This window comes from Abramis brama (genome assembly GCF_963993115.1).
Source record: "Abramis brama genome assembly, chromosome: 19".
In the NCBI taxonomy this organism is placed as follows: Eukaryota; Metazoa; Chordata; class Actinopteri; order Cypriniformes; family Leuciscidae; genus Abramis; species Abramis brama.
Genome location: NC_139981.1, coordinates 20,759,280 through 20,785,538, shown reverse-complemented (window position 1 = coordinate 20,785,538; position 26,259 = coordinate 20,759,280). Strand labels below are relative to the sequence as shown.

Below are 26,259 nucleotides of genomic sequence, written 5' to 3'. Positions count from 1 at the left end.
TGTATCCATTAAAACTCATATTTGATCACCAAAAGGCATATTAAAAGTATATATATATATATTCTGTGAGAAATGTATTCATGACTAAAAATAGCTTGAATGTAACTCTACACCCTTGCTTAATTTAGTATAAGCCGATTCATGAATTCATGAGTCCCGCCTCCACTCACTCATACAGGCTCCTCTACAAGTCAATATCAGATATGGTTAATGTGTTTTATGAATTGCTCTTTACAACGTTGGATAACAATACATAACGGTAATTGATATTATTATTATTTGGCTTGACTATGTTATCAAACAGCTAATAATGTGTTGCAAATGTTACACAAACCATGTTCCCGTTTTATTTCATTTCACTTACAGAAAAATATACCGGGATAACCTGGCTTCTTTTGAGACTACCCTGCTTCAGAGAATAGTTAATGATATGCTTAAGCCCGCCCCTCTCGTGACGTGATTGGTTACAAGGTAGTTTGTGTTGTGACATAAGAAACACCAACGATTTCAAAACCACGTTGTTGAAAATTTTCAGCAATGGTGTTGACTGATGAATTTGTACATGGCTTGTCTTAAAGCATATTAAAAACACCACGTAGACATATAAACAACATAAAAAAATTGATTTTCACCACAGGGGGATATTAAGCAACACCACTGTTTGATAATAAGCTAACATTATCACACCACTAACATTGATAATAAGAAATGTTTCTCAAGAGTTGCAAACACAAGAATAAATTAGTTTTTAAAAATCCAAAAGTTATTTTAAATTGTATTAATATTTCACAATGTTACTGTTATTACTGTATCTTTGATCAAATAATTACAGCCTTTGTAAGAGACTTTTTTCAGACATATTAAATCATTTCATCTACCCCAAACTTAGAGTAAATTGGATTATTTGACAATGCGGCACTCCCCCATTCCCCCCCCCCACCCCCAAAAAAAATTTGAATGCGAGAAAGAGAGTGAGAAATTAGAAAATAAAGAGAACTCGTCTAGTCTAGCTCATGGTCTATCTTAACAGGTGTTGTGGTTCCTTCACTGTCCTGCTGGAGGCGCTGTTGCGCGCTGTGTTTCTGCTCGTCTCCTCCTCTTCCTCTTGCAGGGCCTTTCAAAATCTCCCTGACCAACCCATTATAACAGACAATGTTGCACGCTGACCCGAGCACTCAGCAGAAAGACAACTCACTCACAGCTTTAGCTCCGGTATTAGATCCAAACACTAGCAGAACGGTTCAGTTTGAGCGCGAGCTCTGGATCAAACTAATGGACTTCTAGGCGAATAACGGAGAGAGAGCGCGCGCGCATCTGTGGTACCGCCGGGTATGTTCTTCTGATGGGTTTAACTTTGATTTGATGTGCAAATCACAGTCATATCACTCCTAACAGATTCATGCATTCATTTTGAACATTATGTGTCCTGGATATGGTTTATTGAGCTTGTGTCGTGATTTGATTTGGTGATTCATTTGTGACTGACAATGCTGAAGTTCAGAACTTTGTATCTTCTAACGTTACGTACAAAGATTTGTATTATTGTTTTCTTATACCACAAACCAACCTGAGAGTTAATGTTAGGTAAATTAAGTGTTTGTGTAGGCTTTAAATCTGTGGCAGTGATCTTTTGTGTGTGTGTTTAATGGCGTGTTTGTGTATTTAATGTTGCTGTGTGTATTTATGTTGCTAATAGTTACTGTTATGGACTGATGACCTCGATCATCTGAGATTGCAGAACTGTAGACATGTGATGAGGGAAGTTGGTTTTCAACAGGTTGTGGTGTCATTGTTTTAAAATGACTAGGCTAGTTGTTTAAAAGTCGTTCAAAACTAAGTTAAAACAGAATCAGACACCACTAATACCTACTGAGTTTTCTGTCTGCCGCTGAATCAGTTCTTCTGTCTCTGATGTGTGTCTGTTATTGTCTTCCTTTGTGTCTGTTTCACTGCTGGACACTTGCATGATGATGAAATCTCTATGATTGTTGATTAGGTTTTACTGGATTGCTTTTGAGCTGGGCTAATATTAGTTATTAAAAATTAATATCTAAAAGTGATATTTAATATTATGCCTAACATTTGAAAGATTTCTCAGATGTCTCATATTCAATTCTCTTATAGCTCTATATGAGACCTGTTGCTATCAGATACCAGAGCGTCAATGGGTGCCGCTCGCTGATGGCCAACAAAGCAGAATTTGACATGCATATGATATTTTCTAGTAAAATGACTTAGGAAAATGATTTAAAATGTATTATTGCAGTACAATTGTTACTTGTGCATTATTTGCAGGGAGAATGGTTCCCATGGCCATGGTCATTAAAAAACTGCAAAAAAATGGGATTTCCAGACCTGGAAATATCATAATTCGCATTTAAAATGAAATGATTTTATACAATTTTAAAATTAATAATTTTAGTACATCCATTTTAATTTGTTCCAGACAGTTATGCTCAGTCTGAAAAAAAATGTTTGCTCAAAATTCCTGTTTTTGATTACAGTCTCAATAAAAATAATTATGAATAAATATGAAACGAATGCAAAAAATAAAATGTAAAAAATCCAATTATCACAAATTCATTGGTTTAAAAACTGTGGTTACCCTGTTTACAACTTTTGTATTTAAAATTAATCTGATATTAAACATTATAGCTATAATTGTTCAGACTGAGATTGAAAAGTATTTTGATTGACGTTGTACATTTGATATGGTTAGAATAAATTGCCCCTGAAAATCAATTCCAAATATTACCTCGTGCATATACTCTGAATCTATTCTTCCTGAATAGAGGAACACCTGGCTACTCTCAGACGTCCTTGTAAGGGGCCGGTGATGTCATTGGCAAGGAGCAGATGGGCACCAAACACCCTCCCCCTTTGTGTGTGTGTGTGTGTGTGTGTGTGTGTGCACCATCTACTGAAGAATAATAAATGCATACACACACTTATATCCTTTCAGAGGTTTCAGGGCACCTTGGGACAAAAGTGTGTTTGATTGTGCTTAGGGCTGCACAATATTGAGGAAAAATGCGATAACTTGTAAAATAATGCAATATTCAATATGCGATACAATAATGCTTTACTTGTGTAAAATAAATGACAATTATATTTAAATATATTTCAAAAACTGAAAATTATATAACCAACAAACATGTTTCACATTATTTTTTGTGAATAGAAAGCATCCTTATAACTTCTGAAAGTGAACAGCAGTGTTTTACTGTAGCATTACATAAAAAGTAAGTGTCATTTTAACGTCAGTGTAAACCAGGGGGGTTCAGGGTTTCAGGTAGGCCTACATTAGGTTTGTTTAACAACAGAAGTTGAATAATCAAATGTAAAAATAAAACACTGTGCTTAGGCTGTGTATACACCCTTAGTCTTCACTGCTTAGTCTTTACTGTATGAATTAAATATATAGTGATTAACCCTTTTATAATTTTGTGTATAAGCTGCGTAAGAGAACTGAATTTGGAATCACGCACTGTCTGGGAGACGGCTTTCTGTGTGCGTGAGTACTTCACTTATTGGGCTTATTCGCTTGTACATTAAGAATGTCACGCGTGTGTAACAGTCATGTGTCCAGTCTACTCTCTGCGTGACCTTAAACTTGCGCTTTGTTTTTTAGTTTTTTTAATCTTTTGGAGTATTAAAATCATGCAGTTATCGCAAGCCGTTGCTATATGCACATTTGCGTTATTTCAATAATTTCAATACATCATGCAGCCCTGATCGTGTTCATCATCTCAGTAGTTATAACTTGTGTGTCCTGACATTGGCCTCTCTCATCTGTGCACCGCTCTGCATTTAGCCCACAGATCTCTTCTCTTCCTGAGCGGATGGATTTTGTGTGTCAGAAATAGTGCTGTAGGTCTGTATGCTCTCCATTTTTGTGGATCAAGCTTAAATGTTCCCTTTGGATCTTATACACACATACTCTCAATAGCCATGAGCACACAATCATTGCGTGTGCTTGCATTGAGTAAAACTTGCATGCAAACAACCATTGCAATTTTAGTCTGTCCATTCGTGGTTATTCTGGAGACATTTGCACGGTAGCAAGTCTCTTAATAAACTGATCATTACTTTCTTGTTATGGCTGATTATTAAAATTGCCTAAATAAATAACAAATAAAATACTAAAAAGTTCAATCAGTTTTTAATTTTTTGAAATTGAATTTAGTCATCACAACATTATAATTTTAAGTATGAAAAATGGAAATTAATTTTAAGATTTGTGAAAAATTACATTTAACCGTGTTAATTAGTGTCTTTAAAAAATAACATGATTATTCATGTTTGTTAGATGATGGCAAAAGTGGTATTTATTTATTTATTTAAATAAATATTATTTTTAAAGAAATTGTATAATAAAATAAATTAAATGATAAATTAAAATCGATAATATTGGAAGATAATTGAAATGGTACTGATTTATTACACATCCCTATTATCCTCATGTATACCTATTAATTCAAAACATTGGTACCTGACATGGAAATTAGTTTCTAAATGCTCCTTATCCTTCTGAACGACTAAAAGGTTAATGGAAATCCATTAGTCAAGTCTGGGAACGTTGTTTGAGTTTACAAGAGCTCTGCTGTTATGAAAGCTGTAGTCCTTTAATGGCTGAAATCCAATACAGCCTCTCTGGTAGAAGTGACCAGTGTGTGTCAGGCACTTGCGCTTGAGCTCGTCGTTCCTCTTGTCCATTTTTTAATTTTTTTATTTCTGATGGCTCTTTTTGCATCCTTGTGTTTTGAACAGGAAGACATTGGAGTTATTGTGGGTATAGGTGAACTCTCTGCCTAAATAGGCCAAATGTCAGTGGGCAGAATGTGTAACTCTGTGTCTCTGTAGGAAAGGCTGATGGATGGAGCGAGGGACCAGTATGAGGAACGATTGAAAGAGGTGTTTGAAAGTTTTGATGGCAGTGGTTTGGGCTCTCTGAGTCCTGAAGAACTGACCGATCTCTGCCGGGCCCTTCAGCTGGAGGAGAACACACTGAACACACTCTTACACACTCTGCTGCAGGACCAGATCAGTGCTCGGGTAAGAGAACATGCAGATTTTATTTTAGTTTCATATTTTGTGTGATTTGTTTTTTTTTAATGCTGAGACATTTAATACTGTTAATGGTCAGGGGAATTTGGATTGTGGTGTGGATTACATTTCAGAAACTTTGTATTATGAACTAAAAACCCCAAACCAAAGAACTTTTTAGAGTATCTAAAACAAGAAGCTGCATAGTCTTGATATACTTGGGTGAAAAGAGGAGTGGTTTATTGCTACTTTTCTCATTTTTCAGGTTGATTTTGAACAGTTTAAGGATGTGCTGATCCTCGTGTTGTCAAGTACAAACACAGATGATCCAGAAGAATGTCTTGAACAGCCAGGTAACATCCTCATAATGTAGCTTCTTATGTTCAGATCTGGGCTGATAACCAAAATAATGCAGGTATGAATCATGTAATGGTAATCTTGAACGTTGGAACATCATTGCTTCATTGATTACTGAACTTCATTGATCATTTTAAATGTTTGGCATCAGCAATAATTGCTTAACTCTAAATATATATTGGTCATTGGATACCCAGCTGTCTAGATAATAGCATTAGTATTTACCATTTAAACTCCATTTTCAAGCAATCATCATCTAACATGCTGCAATAAATATTTATCTGTATGGAAATAAATATCTATTTAGGTATAATATAGTTTCTTTGTGTTTGTCGCCATTTATTCTTGAGTCTGTTTGACTTATGACTATTGTATGAGACTATTACAAAATTTAATTTAACTGTAATTGAAACTGTAGGTTGTGATCAAACGGTTTTGCTCAGTGTTTGGAAATCCTGATGTAACCGAGGATGTATTAAAAGCCAGACAGCGTGAGCTCAGGGAGTAAATAGGGAGGATGTGAGGTTAAATCTGGATTAAGAAGGATTATCTGAGAGCAGTGAGAGTGTAAATGAAGACTATTCTATCTTAAAACAAGCTCTTCTCTAATTATCACATCTCACAGTTAATGATGGTAGTCTGGACAGGCATTGCTATGTGGTTCCTATCGTGTTTTTAGAACATTGTGTGGTTGCTAAGTGGTTTAATACTGGCCGTCACCGTTTCCAAGTCTTTAATGATATTCCGTTCCTTAAATATGGCTCCTTCCTCAATTGCAAGTCTACGGCAGTGTCTGTCAGGCAAGAAATGTAACCCTGATTGCTTAGAAATATGATAAACGATAGGGCTGGGTAAAAAATATTGATTTCTCGATTTTAATCGATTCTCATTTTTACGAAACGATATCGATTCTTAAATCCCAAGAATCGATTAGTCATCCTGTTTTAAGTTGATGAATGAATGGAACATTGTTGCGCGCATCCCATCCAATAAATCACAATAATCTTTGTGCTTTGTTATTATTGATATGAAACGAAGTCTCAGATTTCAAATTACGTCCATTTTCTTACGAAATTCAAAAACATAATTACCGTTTTGGCGCTGTGGCGTGAGATCGCTCTGGCCCAGCTCAAGAGAAGCAGCAGCGCAGAGCGCACATTCCTTCTCTTCCGCCTTAATAATATCAGTTACAGCGCGAAATAAACATGAATGAGCATCTGAAAGTGTGTTAAAAGATAGAGTACAACTTATCGAAGTCCGTATCATGTCACATGGATTCGCTCAATCAGTGTTTCAACCGTGGAAAGACGTTAGTAAACAAATGTCATGTAACGTCACATTTACCTCAGAAAAAAATATCCAGTGGCCATAAACTCGTTAGTCAGCTAGAAAAATTAACTCTAGAGGAGCATTTTGTTAAATATATGCACCATATTACATATTCATTATATTTTTTTATGTTCTTCAATATTTAATGCATGTTTGAAAAAATCTGGAAAGTTTTTTATGACAGCCACCATTTAAATTTTTATATAATTTCATATAACTTTATTATTATAAAAATAAATAAGTGTAATTTAAGTGTTTGTATACAAATCAGTTAATTTTTACCTTCAATATTATAGTAGGCTAATGAAGCCTATAGGCTAAAACTGACTCCCATAGTTTACAATAATAGTTAAGAGATTTGTTTTCCTTGAGAAAATTTGCAATGTATTGTACCTGATATCCAAAATAATCGATATTGAATCGAATCTAATCGAAATCGAATCGAATTGTAAGCTTGTGAATCGAAATCGAATCGAATTGTGAAATTTGTGTCAATACCCAGCCCTAATAAACGACCTCTACTCAATAAGCCGCATAATCTGAGTTCATTCATAGGGGGTTTGTTCAAATCCTTAACCATAACTATAAGCAATAGTGATGCTTGCCTTAGCAAACCTTTTCTTCACATTAATCATTTCTACCTGCATAAAAACATATGATAGACAGCATTTATACACACAGTGTATGTGTTGTGAAAGAAATAATACTTTTAATCAAGTATGCATTAAATTGATCAAAACTGACAATAAAGACCATTATAATAGTACAAACGATTTCAAATAAATGCAGTTCATTTCAACGAGTATTGAAATGCATTGACAAATATGTTAAGAAGCACAACTGTTTTCTACATTGATATTAATAATAACATGTAAATGTTTCTTGAGCACCAAATCAGCATATATTAGAATGACTTCTGACTTGGTGATCCAAAATTTGTGAAAGAGTGTTTTGATTTTACTGTGCAGAAATGTGTTTATAGTTTAAATGTTGCAAGAGTCCATTTGTCTCCCCCCTAGATTCCCCAGAAGTCCAGCCACGCTTTGTAAAGGGCAGTAAGCGCTATGGCCGTCGCACTGCTCCGGAGTTCATTCACACACACGCTGATTCACACGCACAGGCTGAAGATGAGGAGGAGAAGGATGAAGATGCTCAAGAGAGCGATGACAGGACTGTACCCAGGAAACGTGAGGTAACAAACACAGACATGAATAACGGTGAAGCTTAAGGTTGAGGCACATTCTTCTCGTTTGGAATCATCCATGTCTGAATGCACAGATAAGATGAAGGTTAAAGTTGTGAGTCTCCTTGAGAAAACGAAGAATTCTGAACTAGCGCTGAAAAACTCTGGCTGACTGGAGAGAGCAGAAACACACAGTCTGGTTGTGTGTGTGTGTGTGTGTCTTTGCCCTATGCTCTGACAGCAGTTCAGTGTGTCACTGAATTAATGAGATTTTAGAGTCTCAGAAGACACATCCCACTGGCTTTAACCTGTTAACCGTTGCCAGAGCGCGGACGCACTGAAGCGGTTTTATTTATATATAGTTCAAAGTTACTATCAGATTTAATGTTATACCTTGACAAACTATACATCATTAAAAAGATATAAGACTCAAGTTTCAGAATTTGACCACTATTGTATTCTGAGAAACTTATAGCGACAGTTATTTCTTAATTTGTTTCAGGAGTTATGAAATGAAAAAATTAGTCGATACCTTTGATATGAATTATGCGCGTCAGCCGCTTTCATTCATAAAAAAACTCCCGTGCCGTCGTCATGACAGCGATACACAAAACAACGTGCCTCAGGGCTTTAGCTCAAAAATGTGCAGATTTGGAGAAATATTGATATATTCTCATAGGTTTACATCAGATTTCTATAGACAGGAATAATATTTATTGAATTTATACCCAAATGCGTCGATGTAATCATTATGAGCGTTTGCATAACTCTGATACTGTGTTTTGAATTCATACCAATAGCCTGAGGGCGCCCTCGCCGCCCTGTGCACAGTATTAGAACATGAAGAAGTGCCATAATCATGTGACAATCCAGGAAGCCTCGAACACACACAAAGCTAACGAGATCGCGCTGTAACTATGGCTGTAACATGCAGTTTTGAAGACAATAAACATGTTTGCTATGATATTTGAGTTACCTGTGTTTTTCAATCCATGCCAGGTATTTCCATAATAATAGATTATATTTATAATGTAATGCTAATCTATATAGAATCGTTGTGCAGAACACTATCCAATAGTATATTTTCTGTCTGATTTTTTATCTGAAGCCAAATTAGATCACAAAAAATTATTTAAAATACTCGATTTGCTTTATAAAGTAAGTTTATAAGCACAAACATGGTTTTAATCTCATAAATTGTCGTGTATTGATGGTGTGCTAAGCTAACATGCTAGCTAGCCCTAGGTGCACCTGCCACCTAGAAGTTATATTTTTATTATTTTTTGAATGCTTACTGAAATGTTTCTTTATTCAAGAAATGCATTTGATACAGTTTAAAATGTAAGGGTGAACTTTAAGAAAAGAAATTAGTGACTGAAACCCTATGAATAGCCTGTGAATAGCCAGTCGTTAGTAACTATAATGCAGACAAAAGAAATGCATATTTAGAGCCATAACCGGGCTGGAGAGGTGTGAATGTGTGCAGGGGGAGACTGAGACTGAATGGGGATCGTTTGCACCACAAAACAATAAAGACAATATACTGGATAGATGGTTAGAAGATGACAATAAACATCAGTAGCATTTTAGCGTCAAATCAAAATAAAGTCACATGACATGGTCTTGAAAAACATTTCACTAAATACAGAGTTTTGGACTTATTATCTTAAGATTTTAAACATAAAATGTTTAGACATGTGGCATTAGCTGTAGTGCATTTCTAGATTGCTCCAGTGCCAACTTCAATTTTTTTTTCATGAGGATGTTTCATAAAAAATAATTTCTAATAACTTTACAAAACTTTGAAGCTATTTATAACAATTTTTGTCATTATGACAATAATTAATTCTACATTTACAATAAACTGCCAGGTGTCAGCTTTCAAATGAGATCATACTTGTGCTTTTAGTACAAAGGGTTCATGAACTGTATCTGTTTCAGTTTGGGTATGTCATTTCTTGGGATTTTTCAAAAGTGGGGTTACAGCTTAACAGGTTAAAGCACTCAAACTATCGAGTCAAACTAACCCTATCTTGTGATGAAAAGATGTTTTAGCAGTTTCCTGCTGGCGTGTGTTTTGTGAGCTTTTGTGTGTGACTCTGGCCACGCTCTCCAGCAGGTGCACATTAATACACACTGCTGCGCAGAGCTCTCTCTGATAGTCTGACGTGTGAACAATCCTCCGGTTCTGTGATAGCAGATGTGCGGGGTGTGTGTTTGGAGGGGGGTGGGTGTCTATTGACGAACAATGACCCCTCCCCTACCCCCTGAATTCCATTGCAAGTATTCTCCATCTGCTCCCTACACCCCCCGAAATTCACCCGGTCCGTATTTGAACACACACACACAATGATCTTGACTAAACAATAGGGAAGTAATTGATTCAGTGGCTTTTTAGTTTCACAACCTGTGGCTAGTTATGCATTCAAGCCTGTAGGTTTATTTTATTTAATAGTGTATTATTATATTTATTTAAATTATTTTTTATTTGGTTATCTGTTGAGTTATATATATATATATATATATATATATATATATATATATATATATATATATATATATATATATATATATATATATATATATATATATATATGTATGCATGTATGTATGTATGTATATGTTTTTAAAAGTCATTTAAGCTCACCAAGGCTGCATTTATTTGATTAAAAAATACATTAAAAACAGTAATATTGTGAAATATTATTACCATTTAAAATAACTGTTTGCTATTTTAATACATTTATAATGTAATTTATTCCTTTGGGAAAACTGTTTTTCAGCATCATTACTCCAGTCTTCAGTGTCACATGATCCTTCAGAAATCATTCTAATATGCTGAGTTGCTGCTCAAGATATATATATTTTTATTATTGTCAATCTTGAAAACAGGTGTTGCTCAATGTTTTTGTGCTTTATATTTAAAAAAAAACAAATTCAGTAATCTTTGAATAGAAAGTTCTAAAATAGATTATATTGTTACCATTTGAATGACTTTACTGTCACTTTTGATCAGTTTTTAATGCATCCTTGCTGAATAAAATGCATTTCTTTTCAAGAAGAAAAAAAAAATCCCACTGACCCCAAACTTTTAAACGGAAGTGTTTTTATGAACATTATTAAATTCCTGCCTGTATAGGCAGTGTTTCACACATTGCTTAAGTGATCACTGAAGGCATTTGTTTTGACATTGATGCAATCAAATTAAATTATTAATGTGACAGTTAACACCCCTCCTTATACTGTATGTTCACCTCTATTAGATCTTCTGCTGTCTCGTTGTTGCTCAGTACTGCCCCCTCCCGGGGGTGTAATGATAACAAGTTTTTCATTTGTGCATTTTAATTTTATTTTCATTATAGCGCTGGAATGCTGACATGAGCATTTCCGAAGAGTTTGAAGCAGAAGGTAAGGTTAAATACTCTCAATCCCCCCCCCCCCCCAGACATCTTCCGTTATGCCAGAGATTTACACTGGTTTGTGTGCAGGTCAGATGCACCTCTGGAACCCTGATGAACCCAGTACACCACGAGGCAATGCAGTGCCAATCTGTGACTTGGAGGAGCGTTTGCAGAATGCCTGTCATCAGCTCTCTCTACCCATAAACGGCATGGCCACGCTGCAACAGCTACACGCACTCTGCCAGCGCATAGGCATTGAGGTATTTTCCATCATCACAACCTGAGATACATTAAATGGTTAAATACCATATTAACACACAGTTCTTGTGTTTTTGAATGTTCCCAGGTGGGTGAGGATCTGTTGCAGGGTGCTGATGAAAGTGTAATGGATGTGCAGGAGTTCATCTCATGCATAATAAACCACAGCAAACCTCCCACACCGTCAGTATCTACACCCTACAGACAATTAAAGAGACACCATTCTACGCAGGTAGTACACAAAAATAGGTTGTACGCAAAACAACCTATACGCTAACTATATGCAAAATATAGTAGTTAAACCTCTTTTCCCCATCCCTCTCTCTCTCTTTCAAGTTTGATGATTCTGGCCGAAGGATCTCCTGTGCTTTGAGCAGTACAATCGGTCTGCGGGTGTTTTCGGATTTGGATGATGGATCGGGACACGCTCCTGTGGAAAGTCTGCTTTACCGGTGGATGGAAGAGGGAGTGGATAATAGCTCAGCGATCCTACAGGTAAAACACCTAGACGTTGTGCATCTACACAACTCTACGTTTAATCTGGGATATTCGTAACAAGTTTTTATGTGTGTGTCTGTCTGTAGGCTCTGGATTTTAATCTGGAAGGTAAAGTGAATCTGTCTGAGCTGACCGTTGCTCTAGAGAATGAGCTGCTGAGCACTAAGAACTCGATCCACCAAGCGGCGCTAGTGAGCTTTAAGGCAGAAATCAGACATCTGCTGTGAGTCCATGTATTTGAACTCTAGCTCATTCCAACTCTCACAGCTCACTCAAGCCCGGTCTAGATTTATCTAGAACTAGAACTTCTCCAGCATACTACTGCATGATTCATATTACTAATTTGTATGATCATCGTAATAATCATTCATTAAATCCAACTCGTATACTAACACTCACGCCAGCTCATTACTCTAATTGTCATTCTAGAGCACTGTAGCTATTCATTCTGCATCATACTAGATCGCTTCAGTTTGTTAATCACACTTACTCTAGCTCATTCTAGATCAATGGTTCTCAACAAGGAGGCCTCAGCACAATTCCAAAGGGACCGCAAGGTGGCTTAAAATTATTTAAAATAAGACAAAATATATTTTAAAATTAGGTAAAACGGCAACAAACAAAAAAAAAATCACATTTCTCATTTTAATGTATTACTTCAACAACTATCATTTTATTTGAAAATCAGGATTCCCAGAGTCTTGGAAAAACTAGAGTTAATTTTAAAAGTGTCATTTCTAGATCTGGAAGTGTAATAAAAATTAATAAAATATTCAAAATATTTTTCTAGTTATGTAAAACTGAGGAATTACTAGTACTACTAATAATAAACCTATTAAAATCACTGAAAAAAAAGTTTCAGGATAATGGACTTCTGGATAATGAATTTATGTAATTCGAGTGCTTAATTCTATTAATGAGAAGGGAATATTAATCTAAATGTGTATTCTGTTTAATCCATTGCTTCACTCTCTCCAGTAAAAGAGTGCATTTGCACAGTCTCAAGCCGGGATGGGAAACTTCAGCCCTGGAGAGCCACTGTCCCACAGAGTTTAGCTCCAGCCCTAACAAAAACTTAAATGCCTGTACAGTAGCTTTCTAGCAATCCCAAAGACCTTGATTACCTTGTTCAGGTGTGTTTGATTAGGGTTGGAGCTTAACTCTGCAGGACAGTGCCCCTCCAGGACCGAAGTCACCCAGCCCTGGTCTAGAGTGACCTAAATCCAGGTCTTTATTCAGATTTACTCCACACACTCAGGGTCACTCTAGCACATTAAGACTCTTTTAAATTGTCTTCACGCACTCTACATCAATCTAGCTCATTATTCAGATTCACTCAAGATCATTTTAAAATCATCAGAGCTCCAGATTGCTTCTAATGTCATACTTCTTTGTGTGACAGTGAGTGTGTTGACCTGGAAAGGCGTGAGAAGGAGAGGATTCGCTTTGATCTGGACAAAGCAGAGAAACTGAAATCTCAGCTGGCGTCTGAAGTGGATGACCACCATGCTGCCATCGAACGCAACAACGATCTTAACCTCCGGTAACATTTCGCTTTCAATAATTTCATAATTGAACCATCTTACTCCCTTTAAATGCAGAAAGCTCTTAAAGATTTAAAATTTTCCAATCTCATCTCTTCTCTGCATATCATCTGTGATGTGACATTTTCCTCAACAGTATCTTTGTTTACCTGCTGAGACTTGCTGCATAAACACAGAAGGCCTGTTCTGTGGACATTGATGATCTGTGCATGTGGGTGTGAGCATGTGTATTCATGTGTCATGTGCATGTGTGTTTATGTCCATGCATGCAATTATGTACAGGAAGTTGGAGCAGGAATATAAAGAGAGTATGACCGCTCTGAAGGCAGAGCTAAGTAGAGAGGTGGAGCTTGTGCAGCAGCAGGCCAATCAGCAACGAGAAGAGCTTGAACAGGAAATTGGCAAGATGAAAGATGATGAAACCTTCTTACGAGAACACCTAACTCTCACCATTAAAGTAATCAGCATTTTGCATTTGTTTTTTGTTTTTTTACTTGCACTATGAATTGCCTGCTACATGTTTACATTACATTTCTGTCAACCTGTCATATTGATTTGATTTGATTTTGTGGTTGGAATTGAAGAATGTATTGTATGTGTTTGTCTTCAATAACTTTGTGTTGTGTAGGAAAATGGTCGCCTGGAGTCAGAGCTTATTGAGACCACAGAGAAACTGGTGGAGGTTGAAAACCAGTTGAACAAAGTGCAGAAAAATCTGGACGGTGTTTTGAAAGAGAAGGTACTGAAATCAGCACAGATGCAGACATCAATACTGACATGAGGAGAAGCATGCATAGATTGATAGTGACATCACCAAAGATGCCCATCAATGCTGACATCATATACTCAGGCCTGCTCAAGTCTTGAAAAAACTGAATATATGAGGTAGTAGGGAAAGCTACATTTCTATAACTAAATTTATATCTAAATTTGTATAACTACATGGGGAATTTTTATATATTTATATGAATATACATTTTTCTAGGCAAGAAAGGTAACATTTTTCTAAAATGTAGTAAAAATATTATCTTTAATCCTTTATCCAGTAAATCATGAACATTTGGAAAGTTGATATTGATATTGGCCACTGATTTAGATGATCCTGTCATTTATGTCATATCATTACTGATTTATTTTATTTTTGCAGTGTTTATTTATTCATTGTTTTGTTTTGTAGGTTTCTAAAATGTTCTTTTTGTTTCTGTGTGTGTAGTTTGGTGATTTGGATCCAGACAGTGCAGAGTTTTACCAGCAGGAGGAACGTCTCAGACAGCTCCGCAGGAACTACGAGGAGCAGTGCAGGGTCTGTAACCTCTCTGTTTTTGTATACTTTCCATACTTTCCATATGTTTCATTCTATTATTCTGCCTGAAATTCACATCTATATCTGTATGTGTATTGTAGGAGCTGCAGGATCGTATAGATGAGCTGGAAGCTCAGCTGGAGGAATATCAGACTTCAGGTCACACACCCTCGACACGTCCCGGACTGAGTCTGTCCGATGAACTGGCCAGCAAGAGTCCAGACCCAGGTAACATGTACATGTGTGCTCATACTCATAGACAACACTGAATGAATGCTTACAGTTGGATTTCATCTTCTGCCACATGTAATGAGCTGTGCTTGTTGTGTGTATGCATGTGTAGGTTCTCAAGAGCGACAGCCATTACACATGAGTCTTGAGACAGAGATGTTACTGGAGCAGCACCAACAAGAGATAGAAAACATCAGGGCAATGGTGAGACATCAGGGCAATGTGCATACTAAAACTTTTAAAAATATAAAGATTTATCATAAAGTGTATGAAACCAAAGAAGGGGTTAGTAGTGTATTTGCATTCATATCAGTAAAGAGATCACTCAAAAATTCTGACAATTTAAATTTTTAGGTGAACTATACCATTAAGATGAAATTAAATCCAAAACTGCCCTGGATTGGTCAAAGAATAAAAGACGTACTGTTGCTCTCTTATCCCCTCTGTAGGTTTATGAAGAAAAACGCAGCGCAGAAGAGGAGAGAAGTCGTCTCTCTCTGCAGCACCAACAGGAGGTGCAGGTTTTGAGGGAGGAGATGGAAAGAGAACTAGAGAGAGCGAACAGATTGGAGCAGGACATTTCTGCCCTCCAGACTCTCCACCAGCAGGAGCTTCACTTTCTCACGCAGGAGGCGCAGGAAGCCAGAAGCCATGCAGAACAGCTGGAAGCGAATGTGCAGGTTCTGGAGGAGAAACAGACTGCCCATGAGGAGCAGAGCAGAGTGCATGCTGAGGAGATGAGTTTGAGGGAGTCAAAGCACCAAGAGGTGCTGGAGGCAAGTCTGCAGGAGCAGAGAGAGAGACTGCAAGAAGAGAAGGAAAATGAGGAGAAGAGGCTCACGGAACAGTGGAAACAAGAGCAGAAGAGTTATGAGGAGGTGCTAAGTGCTCAGCTTGAGGAGATGCAGCAGAGAACAGAACAAGAGTGTGTTGAGCTGGAAAAGAGGCTCAGGGAGGAGTGGGAACGAGAGAGGCAGGAGTTAGAGGAGAGCAGTAAGGAGGCATTGCAGGCTGTGCTGGAAGAGAGAGAACGGAGGCTCGAGGAGGAGTGGGAACAGGAGAAGCAGGAGCTAGAGGAGATCAGTAAGGAGGCATTGAAAGCTGCTCTGGAGGAGAGAGAACGGAGGAGAGAGGAGTGGGAACGGGAGAAGCAGGAGCTAGAGGAGATCAGTAAGGAGGCATTGAAAGCTGCGCTTGAGGAGAGAGAACGAAGGCTCGAGGAGTGGGAACGGGAGAAGCAGGAGCTAGAGGAGATCAATAAGGAGGCGCTGCAGGCCGTGCTGGAGGAGAGGTTGGAGAGGGAAAGGAGGCTCAGGCAGCAGTGGGATGAGGAGCGGGCTTCATTAGAGAACAAGCATCACACTCTGCTTCTACAGCGTTTGCAGGAAGAGAGGGAACACCTCCGAACTCAGCAGGAAGAGAACGAGAGCATGATAATTGAGCATTGGGGGAGAGAGAGGGCTCAGATGGAGAAACAGCATGAGGAGACGCTGCAGGCCTGCTTGGAGCAGGAGAGAGAGAGACTGCAAGTGGAGAGAGAGGAACAAGAGAGAAGGTGGCAGCAGGTGCTGAATGAAGAGCAGGGCCGGATGGAGGAGGCACACAGGGAGGCCATGCAGGAGCTGTGTGCCAAACACAGTGAGGAGAGGGAAAGAATCAGCAGCCTTTTGGAGAAACTACGCACAGACATTGCAGAACAGAGGTAAGACACACACTTGCTAACTGAAAATAACCTTAAAACTTATATTTTTACGTGTGAAATCATTTAATTTCTACTGATGCATGTCCTCAAATTGGATACACTGCAAAATATTTTTGTATCAAAGTATTTTTGTATCTTTAGTACAAGTTTTGTCTTACACTGGATCCCCCATTATGTGCCTCATGCCAGAGTCCTCTATCTGTGAAGCGTATTTAATTGAACTGTGGTGGTTTTCATTTTTTGAGGAAATTATATTTAATTATTTTTACATATTTTATTTTTTAAATGTTTATTAAAGTTTCCTTTTAATTTCAGTTTAAGAAGGTTCTTTTTAATAAAAGATTGATAAAGATAAACAAATTTTATAGGTTTTAATCTTCAATATATTTTACATTATTATATTTCTACCTATTCAATGCCACGCTAGCTGACATGGCATAAATGACAGACAAACATTTTACATTTTCTTTAAGTATAATCAAGTTTTTAAAAATTGCAGTAAAACAAAATACACTTATATTAAAGATGCATTCTCTGGAAGCAAGTCTTAAGCAGTGTTGTTTCTCAAGTACTAATAGGGGAAACAAGTAAAAAATTAATTAAACTGAATTAAAAAATCTTGGGGAAATTTGGTCCAAATAAAGAAGAGAACTCCAACCCTGCTATTGGAGAGCTTCTATCCTGCAGAGTTCAGCTCCAAACCCAATCAAACACACCTGAACCAGAACTAAATCAAGGTGTTCAGGGTTACTTTACTTTACTAGGCTTACATTTCATGGAGGTGTGGTGAAGCAGGGTTGGGACAGAAGTCTGCTAGAACAGTGTTTCCCAACCCTGGTCCTGGAGTACCCCCAGAACTGCACATTTTAGGCCTTGTCCACACTAAAATGAGAAGGGGTTGAGAATCGGGATTGAGAAACATTGCTCCAGGAGCAGGGTTGGAGACCCCTGATATATAAAGGCATCAGAGTCATGCATCTCAAGCCCATGTGTGATGATGTGCTTTTGAATTTAACAGCACTTCTCATATTGAAACATACAAAATCACTGTCTACTATTCTTCATCTCCACTCATTTTAAATGTGCCATATGATATGAGTTGGTGAGTATTTATTTTAGGTAATGCTATAAGCTGTTGATGTTGATTGGCCGTGTGCAGGAGAGAGCTGGAGAAACAATTCTCTCAGCGACTCGAAGAAGTGGAAGTCCGTTTCAGTGGTGACCAGGAGGCGGTGTCTAAACGTTTTGAGGCAGATGTACATAAACTCGAGCAACATTACCAAAGTGAGATTGCAGCACTTGCCCAACAGCATGCTGCAGATCGTGCCCACTGGGAGGAGTCGTCAGAGGCAGCCACCAAGGAGGCGGAGCAACAGTGGAAGCTGTTGAGGGAGGCGCTCAAAACGGAGAACCAATGCCTTGAACTTGCACACGCACAAGATATTAAAGCTCTGACAGACAAGAACCTACAACTTCAGGCCGAACTGGAGATTTTTGTCAGTGCTGCTCAAACAAAAGAGATTGAGCTGAGCCATCAACTCAATGAGCTGCACAAGGATAGGATGGAGGCCAAAGACTTGCTGCTGGCACAAGCAGAGAACAAAGCCACTGAACTGGAAGAGATGCTGAAACAGGCCGTGGATGACTTCATCCAGGAGCGAGCGGAGCTGCAATGGAGTCTGTCTGCTTTGGAGAGCAGGCGAGGGGAAGTACTTTCATTCACTGAGAGCAAGGAGCTGAAAGGCACAATACAGGAGGGTGAGAAGCTCCTCTGTCAGGAATTAAAGGATGAGAGAAAGGCTCTGCTTGCAGAGAGAGACGTACTGGCATTGAGAGTGGTGCAGTTGGAAGGAATTGTGTTGCAGTTGACAGGAACCACTGGAGAACCTTATGCGGAACCCTTGGGGGAACCTTGCGTAGAGTCTACTGAAGGAATCCATGCAGAATCCATTGGAGACAACTGTGAAGAAACTTCCAAAGAATCCACAGTACAACCCTTTGGTGAACTCAACCAATACACCTGCACAGAATCAACTGATGAAGTCTGTCCAAAGCACCTCATATGTGAGGAGTCTTCTGTAAACAGAGATGATGAAGTGGAAGCAGACATAATGGATGAAGTTACTGACTCTGGGCTTGGTGATCCACAGCAACACAGATGCCTAGAGACTGGAGTTACAAATGATATAACTTCAAACCCTTGTGCTGATGAATTAGATGTGTCTGATGTAGAATCTAACAATAGTGGAACAGAAATCCCTGATTGTGCCTGTCTCATAGAAGAGAAGGAAAAGACTGAGGAGAATCTCAGTAATCCTGCAGTCGATGGTTCTGAAGATGCAGCATTGAACGAAGAGTTGGAGAATGCTGAGAGGAATAGTACAGAGTCTCAAAGAGATTACACCTTGGAGATGGCCGAGGAGGATATTTTGAATGGCACAGAAATAGAAGCTCAAATCTTGGTTGAGAATGAAGCTTCCTATAACCAGGAGAGCTTGCAACACCATGAATCTCCAAGCACAGATGACACCCTGATCCAATACAATTGCAAACCATTTGAACCTGTGATTGAAGACAATCCAGAGGTCGGTATCAGCATATCAAGTCTTGAGAATGAAATCAGGGCTTTTGCAAATAAGGTTTGTAGCCTAACCACAGTTGACACAGAACTGGATAAAGTTGCTGATTTCAGAGATGTGTGCATACAGGAGATCCTGGATCTTCAAGAAACAGTGATGCAGTACAGTAAAGCTGCAGAAGGCACTAGCTCCCAGTTGCAGAGCCCTAAACAGCAGTATCTGGATAAAGAGAATATCATACATCAAGAACCAAATCATTTTGACCAAATGGAGGCCTCAATCAAAGATGTGCAACTTGCTGAGCTAAATATCTGCTTTGCGCAAAGCATCCAAGAGAACTTGCAGCTTGTGGAGCGCAACAGAAACCTGGAGAAGAGAGTCAAAAGTCTGGAGGGTAAGATGCATGTAGTCCTGGACCTCCACAAGCAGCAGGCGTCTGTCCTGGAAAAGACTGCACAACTCAGAGTGGAGAATTCCAAACTGAAGGTACTTCTCCAGGAACTTGATAACCAGGATAAGGTGCCGCAGTGGGAGTCTGACTCTTCCGATTCTTCAAACAACTCATCAAGCAACTCCCAGTTAAAAGAGAAGATTGCTGCTGTAGTAGAGCTTGAATTCTTCTGCATGGAGTTTGAGAAGCAGAACTTACAACTACGCCAAGAACTTGCTGATCTGCAGGACAAATCTCTCAGGACCCATGAACAAATGCAGGAACGGAGGTACCATGTGATGGTCCCCTTTGTCCTGCTTTAGTAGAACAGAATCCCAATTCCCTCATCCCGTTTGCCCCCTGCTGCTCAATCACCTCTGTGTGTGAGTGCCTGTGTAGACCCTGCCTTTTTCCAAAGATAGAGGCCCGACCACCACCATTAGTCTCTCCCACACACTTACAAACTCTGGTGGAGTTGTACTCCAGTATTGTGACAAAAAAGATCTGTCTGTGTAGTGTAGCTGTTGTATACCAGTTTCGACCCAATCTTTGTCTAAACTATTAAAAAATTCCTATGCAAACGTGTGGAGCTTGTTGTAAATTTAACAGACTAAATGAATGTTTGACCTAATCTGAAAAAAGTTACTGAACTAATGCTCTATGCAACAAACTGATGCATCATTGTTGTACTGAATTTAATGTCACCCAAGTGGATTTACAATGCCTTCTGTGTTTAGGAGTGAAGTTTGTCGTCTGGCTAAAGAGAACTTCATTCTGAGGCACAAAATCTCTACAGTGAGGGAGGAGGACCTGAGAGAGAACCAGGACGACCTGCGGTAAGACAAGCGCACTGCTGTTTTACCTTAAGAGCTCTCAATTTTCATACATGAGCTGTTGAATGACAACAAATAATGTCTTTCTCCAGATTACAACACATGAAGCAAGGGAAGAGATCGGTACAAGCTCTCAGGAGACAGGTGAGATTTAAATCCATTACTCAGAAAGTTAAACTGTATAGGGAGTAACATGCAGAGATGGAAATGATTTATTATGTTGCCATCTATCATTACAGTGTGTGTATATTTAAAAGCACAGAAGTGTTTAAACTTCATGTAATGAGCCGCGCATGTCCACAAACAAACACACACTTAATGTCTTTTTCTCCAGCTCTCAGAGCCTCGTCGCCTGGGACAGCAGCTGGAGGAGGAGAATATTTTATTGCAGCAGAATGCAGATCATGTGCTTCGACATGCGCTCCAGGAAGTAATGCGTCATCATGACAGCTCGACCAATGAAAAGAATGGGGTATGGTTTTAAGTGTGTAAATTTCATAGTAAAATGCTCAGTTCCAGTGACTGGAATGTTTATTATATTTATCTTTTTCCTCCATGCCCCTGTCTTTCTGAATGCACACATACACGCTTGCTTCCAGTTTTGTGATCGGGAGGAGATTGTTTCCAGAACAGAAAAAGAACTGCTTCGATCAGAACTTAATCGGTGCATAGAAAAGGTACAAAAAGCACACACAATGCGAGACCCCCTCATTGCCCATTTTCTCTCGCATCTGACACTTTACTTTACAAATGTTTCCTGGTCTCCTTCAGGTCATGTCACTGGACTCATCTTTACAGACACTCACTCAGCAGAACGTCCGTCTCAAATCTGACCTACGCATCACACAACAAGAAAGGGATGCCCTCAAACAGGAAGTGATTTCTTTGCACAAAAAAGTGCAATATGCCAATGAGAGGGTGAGTATTGAGGACAGGAGCTTCTGTTATTTCATTAGATGAAGATTGTAACAACTCTCCCTTCCTCTTTCTCTCTTTCTCCACATCAGTTGTTGGAGGTCTCCGTTGTGTCTGCTGGTCAACAGCAGGGGAGGCGTGTGTGGGCGGAGTTGTCTGGGCTGATGGAGGCGGAGCACGCCTCACTAACTGAGGAGAACCAACAACTCAAGCGGCAGATGAGCGAGATGAGCTCAGAGCTGCAGATGTCAAAGGATCAGGTCAGAACATGTTTACTAAACACCTCTAGCAGCCATAGGATGCGTGCAAGAATGATGATTATGATGATCTTTTTTAGATCCGCCATCTGGAGGCATTAAGTGTGAAACAGAGAGGACTCGTGAAAACTGCAGATCAAGAAAAATCTGCTTTGAAACATGAACTGGAGGCTCTGCACACACAGCTGCTATCAACACGGAACAAGGTTATACACAAGTGTTTTATACACGTATAACACAATACACAAACCTTACTGTACAATGAAGCTATACCCAACCCCAAACGGGTAACCCCACCTCAAAATTTGTTTGAGGCAAAATTGTGTAGAATTTTATTTATAGTTATATATATATATATATATATATATATATATATATATATATATATATATATATATATATATATATATATATATATATATATAACTTTTCTTTTTCTTGTCAGTAGTTGACTTGATACATTTAACACTCTTTATCATGTGCACAAACCCGCATTTCCTCATAATAACACACTGATTCTCTGTTGTTTCAGGCTCATCTGTCTGCAGTCTTGCCTTCATCTCCTCTACAGTTTCCAGGGGAACAGAGAGGACAGCACTATAGTGACGGCCCAGACCTCAACATGCAGGTAACACACTCACACCCTAGCACTCAGCATCACAGCCAGCATGAGAATTCTCTCGGGTCAGTGCATACTCTGTCACGGTGTACGTATTATGCTTGTGCAGCACTCTCTGAGGAGTATTTAGTGTGCGTCTGGTCTCTGAAGTTTCAGGTTTTCTTTGGTGACTTGGGCTCATCTGGTGTCTATGTTTGTTTGCTTTGTTCTGGAAAACACTCGTCATCCTTTGTATTCACACTCTTTAAGAAGCGTCTGGGCAGCACTGGGTCTGTTTTCTGTGTAGCAGCAGTGTTAGAGCGCCCCCTAGGTTGTTTAAATGAATGGTGTTGGGTGTGTCTTTATTAATGGCCTTGTATGCTTTTGAGTTTGTACCTGTGTAAGTCTGTTCCGTCACAGCTGTGTGTGGGTATGAGATGTTTGTATATAGCACTGTGTGTATGTTTCTCTGCAGGTGTAAGAGCTGTGACATCATCACTAACAGACATAGGAGAGTGGCAGCCTGTGACATCATCTCCCATTTGAACTCTGACCTTTACTCTGTGTACCCCAATCACCGAACCCTTCCTGACAGATTTTGTTGTTTTTGTTTGCGTTGTTAAGGCCAATGTCTTCTGTCTGATTTAGAATGGTAGTGATTTACATCTGCCACAAGGTGGCGTTATACTGCATATGCTCTTGGCTGTGAGTCGTTTCCTCTGTCATCCAGATGATGGCACATATATCTGGTAAAACAAGATTTTGACATTAAATACCATTAAGGGCAGTACAATCTATGTTTGAATTTATTTTAAGATTTTCAAGCATTTTAAAAAGCAGTATTGTTTTGTTTTTTTAAAGTTTGCACTGTTATGGCATCAGTTTTAACATGATATCGCACTACAGCTGAAATGAATGATTGTTCTGAGATAAATCCAGCTTTTGAATTTTATTTTATTTTCTTATTTATTTTATTTAATGAAGACTCAATCCATCACTTTCTCTACCTCTACATGTTTTTACTGAACATTCTGGCATTTCTAATTAATGAATGATGTTTATTTATTGATTTAATTTATTGATTTATTTTATTTTATTAGTTGGATTGTTATGTTGCTTTACTTGGTTTAAATGTTTTATGTCCATTATTGATGTGAATGTGTTTTTTTATATAAAAGTGAGACCAAATAAACTATTAGGTGAAATATTTTGCGTAGTGTTTAATTTTTTTATATTTTTTTTATATTTTTTTTAATGATTTACTCTTGATTGTCCGTGACCTCTTTACATGTCCCTAATTTTACACTATTAATATTACAAAAATTGTTTTCATACATTTAATTGTTTTCATTGCTCATAAATCAAAACGGAAAAAAACTCAATAATAGATCATATACAAGTAAGGGAAGGTAGAGAGACCATGCAAGGTTATTAACTGTTAATTGAATCATTCTAAGAGCAGTTGTGGTGTCTAGCATAACTAAGGCAACGGATTCTAGCAGACCAATGACCTCGTGACCTCTGACCTTGATCTGTATGCCCAGCAGGACGAGCGGGAGGTGGCGCTTTTACAGATGGAGGAGAGAATGAGAGAAGTCGAGCTCATGCTCAGAAACCTCAAACTGTTGCTTCAGGAGAAAGTGTCTCAGCTGAAAGAACAGGTACAGAAATGCACAAACATGCTCCCTACCCTTTGACACATTCTTGATAATGCTTTTTACTCCAAACCAGACTTCCAGTTGAAGCGTTGTGTTCTCTCTGCTTCTGTAGTTGATCAGGAACAGTGAGTCCGACGTGTTGATCAAAGACCTGTACGTGGAGAACGCTCAGCTGCTCAAAACCTTGGAGAAGACCGAACAGCGTCAGAAAGTAGCAGAGAAGAAGAACTTCCTGCTAGAAGAGAAAATTTCTAGCCTCAACAAGATCGTCCGTGACCTCGGCCCTTCCCCTTTGACCCCTGCGCCCTACCACTTTACACGCTCCTGATTTTACTGTATTACACACAGTCAAGCTACAAATGCAGGTAGTCCATATGACTTGCGCACTATATTCCAAGTCTCTGAAGCCATACGAAAGCTTTGTGTAACTGACCGAAATATAAGTATTTATTTACTGAAAATGTTCCCCTCTGCCATACAACTCAAATCTCTTTCCCAATCATTTTCATTTCTGGGTGAACCATTCCTTTAAAGAGAAGCATCTCTATTGTAGTCTTCAGTTTTCTTTCAGGAATGAACATGTCACAATATTCCTCATTTAAATAATTCTCGCCCAAGGCATTTGCAAAAAAAGGGTTAAGCCTGTTAGTATTGTGTTGAAACCATAGAGGTTGAAATTCGCGGTTATGATAAGGGGCGCAACACGTTTGAAGTGGTTGACCAATCACAACACACTGGTCCAGCCGACCAATCAGAGCACATTGTGCTTTTTATAAGGAGGGGCTTCATAGAAGCAGAAACTAAACAGTGTTACTATCAGACTGGGACTAGAGGAGCTGCAACAATGTAAAATAAGTGAAAAATTAGTTTTTTGAGCATTCAAGCATGAAAACACTTCTTAGTAGACCCTAAAATCAAGACTTAAGGGCATATGGCTGCTTTATTTTTATTTTTTTCATTGCTCTTAATGATTTGATTTTAATTTTATAGCAGTATCGTTTTACTGAGCCATAACTGTAATTTTTCTGGTGAGTCTGGACCTTAAACTGCAATTGGAAGGTTGTCTTAAGGAATGGTGAAATTCCTTAGACCTAGAGAAGCTTGTCCAACAGCTGAGGCCCTAGTGTTCACACACACACACACACACACACACTCGCACGCATGCATGCAGCCGCCTGTCATTACATAGTTTTCATTGAAATGCAAACAAGGTCAGTGATTCCCTATGTCTCAGAGAAGGAAATTAAAGGGCAAATGTCACACTGTTTATTCCTTGTTTGTTATAGTGCATTTTATGTCTTTGGGATTGTTTAGTTAATATAAACCTTTTTACTTGAGAATGTGCACCAAAAAAATAAAACATCCCATAACGTTACTTTAGTTGCAGCAGGACTTTTCTGCTGTATATTTATTTTGTGTACCTATTTTTCATTTATGAACTGTAATCATGCATTATGAGCACTGTGAATATGAATAATAGGGAATCTATTAAAATATTTATGTGGATTAAAAGAAACTCAGAGCTTGGAGACTTAAACCTCATGGTAACCACTGTATAATTTGTGTGTGGAGAAGAAAATTGCTGGTTATGAAGTTTCATTTCAGGCGTCTCTCAACGAATGCAGTTTACAAGCTTTGATGCTTTGGTGGAAAAATGCACAGAGATTTACAGGCATTTAAACATTTTGAAATTGCTTTGAATTTTGTGTCCTTTGGTGAAGTATAGAAGCTATGCTTTACCTCTATTTGTTATGAAAATGACAAATATAATATATGAAGTGTTAATTGTATAACACTTGAATGTAAAAACATAAAACTTTGTTTTTTTGTAAAAAAAATAATTAAAAAAAATAGTTTTAGGAAACATTGGTAATGAGTTTTCCTTTTGAATGCATAAATATTGCACATTTCTCTTTAGCAATATAGATGTGAAAACTTTCTTTTATAAATATATAGAAATTAAAAGTACCCAAATCAAGGTTTTTACTCCATACTTGTATTGTGTGTCCCATTTTTTGTTAAATCCCACAGGAAATAAAGACATAAATAAAACAGACCCTATATTTGTACCCTGTTCGTGGAAAGTGCCTGCTTATCTTTATATTAAACATGATGTGTTGAATAAACCATCATATCT

At 38.3% G+C, this 26,259-nt stretch overlaps 1 protein-coding gene across 5 annotated transcripts; it reads left to right on the top strand.

Moving 5' to 3' along the window:
• The first annotated feature begins 1,171 nt into the window (after window positions 1–1,171).
• nin (ninein (GSK3B interacting protein)) lies at window positions 1,172–25,976 on the top strand. 5 transcript variants are annotated; one of them, XM_084092910.1, is made up of 27 exons: window positions 1,172–1,329; window positions 4,864–5,055; window positions 5,312–5,399; window positions 7,752–7,924; window positions 11,278–11,323; window positions 11,404–11,576; window positions 11,663–11,806; window positions 11,911–12,069; window positions 12,159–12,295; window positions 13,475–13,615; window positions 13,899–14,073; window positions 14,245–14,355; window positions 14,830–14,919; window positions 15,021–15,147; window positions 15,263–15,354; window positions 15,600–16,852; window positions 18,012–20,150; window positions 20,599–20,697; window positions 20,787–20,838; window positions 21,029–21,166; window positions 21,294–21,371; window positions 21,466–21,612; window positions 21,702–21,869; window positions 21,947–22,072; window positions 22,399–22,494; window positions 24,009–24,125; window positions 24,235–25,976. In XM_084092910.1, exons 2-27 carry the CDS (start codon window positions 4,873–4,875, stop codon window positions 24,448–24,450), a joined length of 6,468 nt encoding a protein of 2,155 aa, XP_083949036.1. In that variant the 5' UTR covers window positions 1,172–1,329; window positions 4,864–4,872; the 3' UTR covers window positions 24,451–25,976. The 5 variants fall into 5 exon arrangements, with proteins under 5 accessions (XP_083949036.1, XP_083949035.1, XP_083949034.1 ...); XM_084092909.1 differs by lacking the exon at window positions 1,172–1,329 and adding an exon at window positions 4,586–4,788 and having other exon boundaries at window positions 24,012–24,125; XM_084092908.1 differs by lacking the exon at window positions 1,172–1,329 and adding an exon at window positions 4,586–4,788.
• The last annotated feature ends 283 nt before the right edge of the window (window positions 25,977–26,259 follow it).

Bases quoted from the DNA above. Each gene is read 5' to 3' on its own strand.
- nin (XM_084092908.1), top strand. From the start codon at position 4,738: ATGGCTCTTTTTGCATCCTTGTGTTTTGAACAGGAAGACATTGGAGTT. The intron at 14,920-15,020 runs GTCTGTAACCTC...TGTGTATTGTAG, and splicing joins ACTACGAGGAGCAGTGCAGG to GAGCTGCAGGATCGTATAGA. The intron at 24,126-24,234 runs GTACAGAAATGC...CTGCTTCTGTAG, and splicing joins TGTCTCAGCTGAAAGAACAG to TTGATCAGGAACAGTGAGTC.